Source organism: Scomber japonicus, chromosome 8 (genome assembly GCF_027409825.1).
Source record: "Scomber japonicus isolate fScoJap1 chromosome 8, fScoJap1.pri, whole genome shotgun sequence".
Lineage (NCBI taxonomy): Eukaryota > Metazoa > Chordata > Actinopteri > Scombriformes > Scombridae > Scomber > Scomber japonicus.
In genome coordinates, this window is record NC_070585.1 from 8,905,495 (window position 1) to 8,917,131 (window position 11,637).

General features: G+C 38.1%; 1 protein-coding gene across 1 annotated transcript; it reads right to left on the bottom strand.

Annotated features, from left to right (window-relative positions):
- Window positions 1-509: 509 nt before the first annotated feature.
- Window positions 510-10,256, bottom strand: ap1ar (adaptor related protein complex 1 associated regulatory protein). The gene is made up of 10 exons (XM_053323960.1): window positions 10,096-10,256; window positions 7,962-8,010; window positions 7,844-7,870; window positions 6,366-6,391; window positions 6,181-6,277; window positions 5,885-5,983; window positions 4,959-5,020; window positions 4,321-4,394; window positions 3,866-3,988; window positions 510-3,573 (listed from the first exon to the last, which is right to left on the bottom strand). The coding sequence occupies exons 1-10, from the start codon at window positions 10,164-10,166 to the stop codon at window positions 3,302-3,304; spliced, it is 900 nt and encodes a 299-aa protein (XP_053179935.1). The 5' UTR covers window positions 10,167-10,256; the 3' UTR covers window positions 510-3,301.
- Between the last annotated feature and the right edge of the window lie 1,381 nt (window positions 10,257-11,637).

An 11,637-nucleotide genomic window follows, 5' to 3' on the forward strand; every position in this document is an offset into this window, starting at 1 on the left:
TATAGAAACCTGTAAACCGACTCAAACCCTCTGAACCACAGTGGCGCCATCTTCTACAAACTGAGTGATCACAACAACAACAAACACACAGTGCAGTGAAGTGTCTCCATTTACAGCCTCACCTCTGTTTAAAGTAACATTTCCACTGTTCAAAAGGCAAACATGTCTTTCACACGGTTTCCAATCTTTACATTTTAATTTGTGTTGTAGGTTTGTAATTTGTATTGTGGTGAAAGTGTGATTTTGAGTTCACGTATTACTTTGGTTTGTCTAACTTGGTGTCTCGTACTTTCAATATATACACAGAAAAGAAAAGAAAAACATTCTACCGGTGAAAATATCACTTTAAAAATGACAAAATACACAGATACCATTTACTTTCAGCAGCAGCTAACAAGACTGTTTAAAGTGATGCTCTGTTTAATAATCACACTTGTAAAATGAACCATTCCCAGCTGTTTGATACCCCTTGTACACTATATTCATTACAGTGAATCTATGTGATGTCCAAGACATTTCTGTACTTTATTATTTTTTTCCTTCGGCTCATTGGACAAGGAATGTTAAGTTACAGTTGTTTTTTTTTTACAGAAAATTCCAGTGATTAAATCAGAGATTGTGTCATCAATCAAACATAATATTGAGATGTGATCAAACGATTCTCTTACACTCACATATTAAGAAACTATTAAAAAGTGATGTGGAATCTCTGAAAGTGAACCTGTGTCTCGTCTACATACGTCAACAGCAGTGCACATCTGTTTCCTTCTTACGAGTAATGAAGGAAACGTCTCAGTGAAAGTCTTCTAGGAGCTGATAACACTCTATTCATTCATCTAGATTCAAAGTCCACACAATTAGAGTGCAAGCAGTAGGCTACTTTTGATTCATAGAGATCAATAACAACTCATTCTCAACCATATGTAATGTGTCAAATATCAGGATCTAAAAAAATAGAAAAATAAAAATAAAAAAATCAATGCACAAGCAAAGTGTGAAGGGCAGCATTTGATCAAACGTAGGAACATGATGAAGTAGATGCCACAGGGTCTTTTTCAGTCCAATCTAACACAATTTCCACAAATATTGCTTTCAGTATTTGCAGTACAGAGCAATCAGCAGGGATTTTAAAGTCTATATATGTTTTTAGTTCATAATCTTGGTTTGGATTTCATATAATATTCCATAAGCATACACACACAAAAAAAAGATTTGTCTCTTGAATAATTGCCACCAAATGCAACCAATCAAAACGAACTGCGTCAGGGCGTCCTGGTAACCTAATAACATGGATGTGTTATAAGAGCTGGATAGGATGCTGCCACTCAGCTTTGCAGCCCATTTTCCCCAAGTGGTCATTCACGGTATTGCAGCAAAAAATCCTTTTCACCATAGACCACCATTCTCTGTAAAACTGTTGACAGGATACCTCGAACTGCAAACAAGGTCAATTCTGACTCTTTCTATTGTGACTTTTTGATCCATGGAGGTTTTATATTTGTAAAACTTTCCTCGAGCCCGGAAAAGCGTTTTTAAAAAATGTGACGTCATCACAATGTAAAGTCTGTGGGCCGAAGTGGGAACTCTCGGGCCAGTGGGGGAAACACTACTGAGCATATTCAGCAGCCCACATAACACAGATGTAAACATGGAAGATAGAAACTGTTGGTGTATGCACCAGCTGAGCAACTCTCATAGGACTGGATGGGTGCCATTTTTGGTCCAGCTCTTATAACACATCCATGCCCTATAATAATGTATGGTTAATTTCCTTTTTATCCCTACTATGCAATGAAGGCAAAAACATGCCAAACACACACACACACACCATTTAAAACTGGTAAAAAGATATTTTAGTTAGGTGAAGATTGTCTCCTGTTTGTTGTATATTGTATATTTTATCATTATTTTCCTGGTTTGCAATGTGATCACTCATGTGACTGCTTGGTCATTTTTCTTCACATTGGTTGTTTGATTTGCTGTCACATAGAAGAAAGTTAGATCCAGAACAGAATAGTAAAATAATTAGTGCTAAAAAAAAAAATCACATATTGGCAGTAATTAAGTTAATTGCTAATAAAACATAATGGATGATAATGACAAAAAACTAAATATTGATTCTCAAACGTGACTCATTTCATGATTTTCCATATAGTACCAAATTTTCCAGGCTGTTGTGAAAACCCTGACTCACAATCACAGTGAACCAGAGAATCAGCGGAAGAAAATGACTCATGTTTCAACATAAATGCTGATTGGAATTATGAAAAAGGTCAGTTGAAAACCTTTGACAGAATAATGTGTAAACGATGAAGGAAATCTGATTCACCGTATGTGCCAAATTATATTGTTTTGTAAAAGGTTTCTTGTTGCCAGATGGAAATGTGAAAATTTAAGAACAAGATACCATTGAGCAGATTACAGAGGAAAGAGGACAGTGAAGGTGTTTCATTAAACATGAAAGCTACTTTGAGCCTGTTTCATTTCAAATGTGTCAGTCTGTTATATAATATCAGAGATTACATTTACAGAGTTCAGTGTTTTTCATGATATCGATCACTGTCAAACGCTCATTCACAAAAATACACATGACTGAAATTATATTTTGATGTACAAGATTCAGACAAGCTTTTGACTCAAATGTGAAAATAGTGATGCTATACTTGTGCTAATTCACCAAAACAGGCAGCTCTAATGTATCAGCAACCTTTCAATGGAATTAAGGTTCCTTCTCTTCTATCGTGCAACAACATTGAAACGAGGCTTGTAAATGTTTGTTTCTTCTGACCTACAAACAGATGCAGGAACCATCCTACCATTGCCACACAGCAAGGCACTGGCCTCCAATGGATTTAATGTAGAGGACAACTCTCCTTTCTAGGGTTTATCATTTCATATAGTGCACAGTTTTGTCTAAAGCATCCTCAGACTTTTGCAGTAAAGTTTCACTTTTGAGCAGTTTGGCAACTGAGTGGTTTCTGTCTGATCACCTGGACACTTTGCACTGGAAATAAGCACTTACTGAGCATTGTGTTGAATGGTAATGGATGGTAACTGGTCAGTTATGATGCATACAAATGGTCAGCAAATGAAGGCACTGAAAAAATGAGTATTTGTTAAAAACATCACTACACTGTGCTGAAGTGTAGAGAACCACGACACACTCCCTCAGTCTCAGATTACACAATATGAACAACAAGTGAGTACATTTTCCATTTGATGAGGCAAAAACAAACAAAAAAAAAGCTGGTGAGCTTTGACATGAAGAGGGCACAAGAAACGTCTCCTTTGGTGCTGGACACTATCTGTCCTGGTTGTCCAACCTGAGGCCACAGTCCGAGGCGTCCTCAGAGGGTGTGTCGAGGACTGGATTGACAAACCCTTCAAATTCAGTGTCTGCATTGTCCTCTGGGTGGGTACTCACAAAATCATTCTCCCACTCCAGTGCGTTGGAGTCCTCGGAGGCCGAGGTCGGGCCGCTGGTCATCTGCTTGCTGCCGGGCCTCAGGGCTGCTCGCAGGATGTCCTCCTCTGTCCGAGACCTCTCCCAGGCTGGAAGTGCTCGGTTGATTCCTGTGACGTAAGCGTTCAAGCTTGTATTCAGACAGCGGAGAGCTACCAAAGTCACTGCTCATTTCACTGTATTTATCTTGTAAAGCACCAAACTTAGATATTACGTAAATAGAATCATTCACATGGTGAATCCTTAAATATATAGAGGGGATAATACAGCGTAGTATTTGCATTGATCAGTGATTTGTGGCCAACTAAACATTCTTTTAAGTTATCGACTCGTCAAAAACCTCAACAGCTGGTGAACAATCTGAAGAATCTGTAAAAATCAGTACAGGACATGAACTCTCACCTTCCTCATCTTCCCACTCTAGATCCAGCGAGGTCCCGTCATCATTGGTGGAGCGGGTCTTTGTGGTGAAATCCCAGCTGCATTCCGTGTTGGGAGTCACCACGTTTGTGTCAGAGGGAAGTCCTGAAAATGAAGCACAGTCATTAAGACAGAATGTAAAGCACTTTGATACTTTTAACATACTGTGTAGTCTTGACCAGTGTTTTTCAGTCCTGGTCCTGGGGCACACCTAATTCAAATGTTCAGCTCATCATCAAGCTCTACAGAAGCCTGATACAGAGCCATTCATTAGAACCAGGTGTGTTGGAGCAGGAAAACCCCAGGACCAGGACTGAAAAACACTGCTCTTAACTGTCAAACGATAAAGCTTGTGCTATGGTTTATTATTAGCGCAGATGTTGTGCACCTGCACTTTGTTAGCGTTAATATAATTAAGGCTTAGATGGTTCACTCACTGTTGCTCCTGAAAGCTTCAGACTGGGCTTTTACATTCTGGAGGTAGACGTCGAAACCTTCCCCAGAGGTTTGCCTGAAACAGGTCAGGATGACAATCAACCATGAGATCATTGGCTTGCTGCTTTGAAGAAGCATGAACAACTGCACAATACTGGTTAGACCAAAAAACTAAATAAAATCATCGGACTCAAAACTACATTTGGAAAGATGAAAGCCGATACTGTGCTCAGCTTTGTTCATGCTGCCTCCTTTCCTTACCGCTGCAAAGTAGCAGCATTTATAAGCCTGCAGCTCCCTTCTGGCACACTGGAAATTAGTTAAGCATTGAATTGTGAGACTGGATACCTTGCAGTGCTTTAATATTTGTTCTACAGCCTACACACTGCATGACTAGAAGAACAAACAGGGCGCTCTTTAAAGCAGCACATTACTGAATTAATGTATCTGTTGAGAACATGCCATTAAATGATCTGTGAGGGGGTGACAGAGTCGTTGAAGTCAAGTAATGATCTGCGAGTCTCTCTTTACAACCAAAGTGATGTGGATGAAACCGTATTACTGTCAAAAATTTGTGCAAAACCTCATGACCTCAGCTCTACAATTATCCTGTTGTCTAACGAACTTAAAAGTGACTCACTTTCTTTGTTGGGTTTCACTGCCGGAGCCATCTGCTTTCCCCCGTGTCCTCTGGGCAGACAGCTGCCAACAAAAGCGCCACAGATCAAGCACAAAGACAGTCAAGAGTTTTTTGGGGTGATAAAAACATAATAGAAGATTATATTAATAAAAAATAAGCACTTTTTTTTGGGTGCTATATAGGAAACATGTGAGCAAATAACTTTTAACAAAGCGACACCAGAGAAGCAGTGGAATGTGGCATGAAAAGCAATATAGAAATCTCAATACCCGATGTTTTAATTTAATCATATAATAAGTTGTTTTCCTGCATCAGACCTTTCCTTGAAACTTTACAGGAAGTATGAGACTTCACTGCTATCAGATTCTAATAGTTAAAATATATCTATTCATTACAGCTAATATGACTTTCTTTGTTCTTTGAAATAGGCTTTGTGTTTTCTTTCTTTCCCTTTTGCTTAAAAAAGCTACATTTTATGTCTATTGGCAGTTAATTCCTTTTAATATGAGCTTCCTGTATATTATCACTATCTGCTGGATATCATTATATCCTGAGCTGCCCTCCTCATGTGAATGTGACATTATTTTAACTCCCTACTATCTTTGCTACTGTATACTTTAAATATTTTACATTATTTACATCACGTTATGAGTTTCACCAAAAAACAGAAAGGCTACTTGACAGATAAATGACATTTATTATAGCTATAGTGTTCTAAAGCACTGAGACAGCAACCGTTTTCCTTACTGGGAGTTAATGAGAACAAAAGGAGGACTGAACAGAAAAACATCCAGGTCCCTGTGAGGTACAGAGGATACAGAGGACTTGCTGGGCAGCCTCAGGACGGGCTCAGCAGGTTAGAGGAGAAGTTGTTAAGTCAAGCAGTAAGGTAAACTGGCAGAAGGGAGCGCTCAGTGCCGCCTCACCTCCTTCAATTTTCGTTCACGCGCCAGCCTGGCGGCCTCACGCTGGGCGGCATTTCTAGCCTCCTCTTCTAGTCTCAACTTCTCCTCTTGTGCCTCTAACTGAGCAGAAATAACAAAAATGAAACAAACAAACATACAAACAAAAACAAAAAAAACAGAAAATTACAAGAACAGAAAAAACAATGCAGCAAATGAAAGAGAAGCCAAAAATAGGTTTTAAAAAACGTGAAATAAAAAGCATGCGGGGACAACATGTTCATCTAACAAAGACGGGTCACTCTAAAGATGCGTCTTACCTCCGCCTGGATCTTCTGGTCTATTAGGATCTGCGTGTCGGAGATAGCAGCGTAGCGGTGCTCTCGGAGGTTCTTGAGCTCATCTTCACTGATGGGCCTGAAAAAATAACAGCAAAAAAAAAAAAATTGTCTAGATAGCTACTCTTACATTTATAATGACTTATTTACAGCTGGCTCATACGAACCTCAGGCAGGACTGCGGACTCTCAGCCTGCAATGAAACAAACACATTTTTCTTTTTTACCAGACAGCAATGAACTCCAGCGTGAAATGCATCTCTACTACTGCGCCGTTTGACTCGGGCGCTACTCGTCTGGGACTCTGCAGGCAGTAATCGAGTTACTTCCCCGCAAGGAAATGAATGGAAGACTGCCATATCACAGAGATGAGTGCGCAGCAGATGCCCCACATCGTTTTCTATCCATCACGGGTGGATGGCGGCTGTCAGAGGGAAGTCTGAGAGTCTCAAAGTAAAAAGTATTCTGGGAGCACCAGCGTAATGCAGCTTTTAATTAAGATGTACGCTTTACAAGACACCTTACTCAGTCTGTTTAGATGCAATGAGACCTGAGTAGTAGAGAAAAATAGACTAAATAGACTATAAAAACTAGAGCAAGACATTATCAGCTGATGTAGGCCTATCACAGATATATCAGTATCTGTGTTCATGTTGTCTGATAGTGCTGATATATAGGCAGCATTGTACTGTGCTCCTTAAAGTCTTTTTTCTTAATTGAAGGTTAACATATGTTTTTTTGTTCTAAGTGTCATTTTATACTATAACATTTATTATTAAGTTGTGTGTTTCGTAACCACATTTGAGGGATCACTGCAAAAATGTGTTTATGTATAAATTCTGTATATATAAGATTATCAACTGATATATCGATATCAATGATGGTTTTTTGGTGTCCATGTGGTTTAGTCAAATTTAAAGGGGGTTAAAATTTGAAAATAAACACAAGAAATACTTTTTTTTGTGTGGACCCAGCATAACATTTCTGCTTTTAATCCATGTTGAGAGAATATATTAGAGGATTATGGCAAAAATGTCAAAGTGGTGTAACCATTAATACATTGTACCAAATAATTAAACTTGCCTAAAAACAGTATATTGTCAATAAAACACATATCAACTAGTTTGGCATGATCTTACATTATAACTTTTATATTAAATAAAGCTAATGGAATACTATTGTTCTAAATATGACATTTAATCTGGGTAACCATGGAGATCAGGAACCAAATGAAGTCATTATTAGTATAAGTCCACTTCAATACACTGTAGATGGATAAAATATTCTTTTGTTGTTACACCATTTGACATTTTCAGGAGCATTCAGTCTTACTTTTGGTTAAATATGTTGCAAATGTCATTTCAAATGAAATAAAACCAACACAAATACTAAATGTACATTTTAACAAACCTGATGCTGCTTTTAAGACATATTTTTAAGATACTTTTGAATTGCTCATCTTGCCAACCCTTATTTGTCACTGACCCACTCCATAACATCAGCATTGGCCCTAAAAATCCAATGTCGGTCAGGCCCTACAGAAAACCCCCCAATGCTGGTTAATTTCCTTAAGCTTAGCAACTGAACGGAGTGCTCCTTTATTAGAAATAATCAAAACATGATCAGAAGAAGATGATCACACTCACCTCATCACTTTCTACCAAGTTTTCAAACTGCAAAGATAAAAGTCACAAATAGACAAATTCAATGATATAGTCGTCATCATCAAGAATGAATCAATAGTAATAAATGTGCGACTCCTACCTCTATTGTATAATGCTCCCCTGTGGTGCTGCTGCGGAAGTATTTTGACCTGTATGAATAATTGAGAGAATATGAGCACACAATAATGTGAAATCATATTGAAGCCATCAGACAGTCAGCTGCAGAGGTGAACGATAGCTTCCACATTTCATCTGAAGGAGTTGAATGATGATTACATCGTGTGTAATGGACATCAAGATGATAGAGCTGGTAACAGAAATAAACTTGTGACAGGAGAAGAAGAAGAGAGAGTGGACAGTAGGAGAAGAGACTCATTAAGCAGCGACTAGTGAAGGAATAGAGCCAGTGTTTGAGAGAATAAGACTGTGATGAAGACAAAGATATTAAAATCATCAGATCTGGTTGTGACTCACACTCCTAAATACTCAACATGATCTCATGTAGTCACACTCATAATGGGGACTGGAGCTCAGAAAATGTTGGATAATTAAAATTAATGGAAGCAGCCATTTGACTGGCTCTGAATTTTGACTCTTGGAGATGCTTTTCTGACGGTCTGAAATGAGTTAGTGCAGCTATAGTAGAGATGATAGAGGATAAGCAACTTTGGGAAGAAATGGAGGCTGCTGCAAATGTTAAAGTTACCAAACAAAAGAAAATGTTTAGAAATGTTACATTAAGAGAGGCACAGCTGTAATTAATTACATTAACGACAGCTACTTAAGTGATGCCAGTGAGCCAGTGTACTCTATCAGCACCTTAGAACAGGCTCACCTCAAGTGAATAGACCTGTAATTACTGATATTGATTACACCTGTGATGTTACTGCTATCACTCTCTACTGGATGAAAACTTAAAAAGGGTGCACATTAGCTATGTCCAAACAGCACCTATTTGGACGTAACTAAAGTAAACCACAAAAGTATGAAGAATTTAGAAAAGTGTCTTAATCCTGTCTCACAACTCACTTATATAATACCTATTATCTATATTTATTTTTATTTATGTACTTATTTTCCTCTGTTCTCTTATTTCTATAGTTTTTTGTAATCATATGATTCTGTTTTCTTTTGAGGGGTCTGGTGCCTTTTATTTTGTTAAATGTCTTTTTTGGATTTGTATTTTTGTGATGTTTTTCCTGTATTTGTATATTATTTGTGTGTATTGTGTATTTCAATATTTGGCCAATAAAGTTGAAGGTGGACAAAACACACTCATTCAGTGATGACACACTTTTTATGTCATCACTGAATAACTAACTAGCTCATTTTAAAGATACATGTTAGAGAGGTGTTGCCACATTGTTATCTTTACCTTACCTTTATAACCTTAACCTTTATATACAGGAAGGTGGTTACATATGAACTCTTATCATCATTACTATGATGATAATAATAATAATAATAATAATAATAATAACAATAACAATAATAACATTAGTAGTATTATTATCATCATCATTTTTATGCTGTGTGGTCTATCATATTAACACTGTAGCACTTTAAGTTTCACTAGGAATAAAGTGTGATAGAGACAACATGTATTATTATCTCTCCTTGTTGAGATTTGACACAAACCCCAAAGTATTATAATAAAAAACAGCTTACATATAAAAACATGACCTAACTGCAGCAGTCAAGTTTAAAATGAGCTTTATAATTTTCCAGCAGTCACTGACTAATAATGACTGATAAACAGTTGTCATATCCTGGACTGAAGCTGATCATGTGACCTGAACTGGCACTGAATGAACCCACCATCTGGTGACGTAATAACCAGTAAATGATGCCAGAAATAGACCCCTGAAACACAAAGTCTGGACCAGGAATGATATTTAAGACAGACTAGCCTATATAGTCTAAATATTGATCAAAAGTTCCCGTTAGACACCTCTGGGAGGCCCTGGCTGAGTCAGTCCTTCAAGTTGGTGCCCTCACACTGTTGACAATAGGGGTGGGGTCTTGGTTTGTGATGCTGGCTGACTGTAGGTGGGTTCAGACCCCACAGAGGCGGTCACTAGTTGACTGAGAGGCCTTTGTCTGCCAGATAATACCCGCAGCTGTCAGACAGTGTGAGCACACACACACTGAGGTGTCAAGACATCAGCACTAACCGGATAAACTGATGCCTTCATGCTAGTTAGCTCACCATGCTAAAGCTTTGTTTCACTCACCCGCCTCCTCTCTGGATCCTGTTGGCTTCCCTCCTGAAGAGCCCGACACAGTATGCACAGCAGTTACCCATTGCATTGTCAAATATTGCTCTAATCTAGCTTGGTCGCTAGTAAGTATCCTGCCAGCTGCTGGTGCATTGGTGTGGGCAGCTACATCTCTCTAGTCCTCCTCTTCCTCTTCCCTTCTCCACTCACTTCCTCATCCTCCTTCCGTTCCGGCTGACGGTGACACGCCGGGCACAAATGTTCAACACCACCACCTGCTGTCTTTTTCTTGTAGTTTCTGAACAATGTGACCAGCTTCTGACCATTGACTGCAGATAGACGTCATGACAGCGTCCCCAAAAGTGAAGTCAAAATATCTCGGTCTCCCCCTGGTGGCAGGATGCAGTACAGCCCCCTGTATGTTAGCAGACGTGTGTCAATGGGGTCAATCAAAAAAAATAAAGTACATTTTTCCCAAATATGGCAGTTCTCATTAAGCTTATGCCTGTTCAAGTGCTCATGTTTCTATTGTTTTTAATTCATTATTTGACTATATGAAAGGGGGTGTAACATTATGATGTTATTTCTTTTATTTTTAATTCACTGCACTTGTTTGCTTTTGTTTTATTGTTTTCAGTGTAAAGCACTTTGGCTGCATTTGATGTATGAAAGGTGTTCTATAAATAACGTTATTATTAGTAATATTATTATTATCATCAGTAATATTAATATTATCATTATTATTATTATTAATTATTTTTATATTATTAGTGACAGCTATGACAGCATGAACTGATGAAGCACCTTGGATAAGAGCTGAAACGTCTTCATAGACATAAAACAAGTCCAGTTGCTTTCGATTCAATACAGCGTTAATAATAGTGAACGATTGTGAATTTATTCCAGTGCATAATCATCTGTCTATTCATAATACTTTGGTCAGAGTCAATACAACATCCTGCATAATACATTTGTTAATGTTTTAGGTAGATTTAGATGCATACTGAGGAGCATTTTAAATAAATTGTTAATATAGCTGATTACATTCAGTTTAGTTTAAGATTAATTTTCTTTAGATTTCTCCTGCAGGCATCAGCTACTTCCAACTGAAAATAGTTGGCAACCCTGGCTCTGCTGCTCACCTTGCAGCCAACATTTCCCAGTGGATACTACCGTTATTGCAGTGAAAAATACCCCTGCAGCCTAAAAGCATTTTCTCCATAGACCACCATCGTGCAAGAGACATCTGTAAACCTGTTAATAGGACACCTTGAACTGCGAACAAGGTCTAGTGTGACTTTTTTTTATGAATTTTTGATCCATGGAGGTTTCATATTTTTATGCAAACCCTGACACTTGTGTGGTAAAGTAGGTGTGTCGTGTAAGTCTGCTAGACTAGCCTACAAATAGACCCTACTCGATATTTTGGCTTCACTTTTGCTCAGCAATAGGAAGTAGAGATGTGTCGTCCATCTTTATATACAGTCAATAGTTCTAATAAAAACCCTCTGGAAACCAAGAATGACTGCGCTTGCAATTTTTTTAATGCTGTTATCT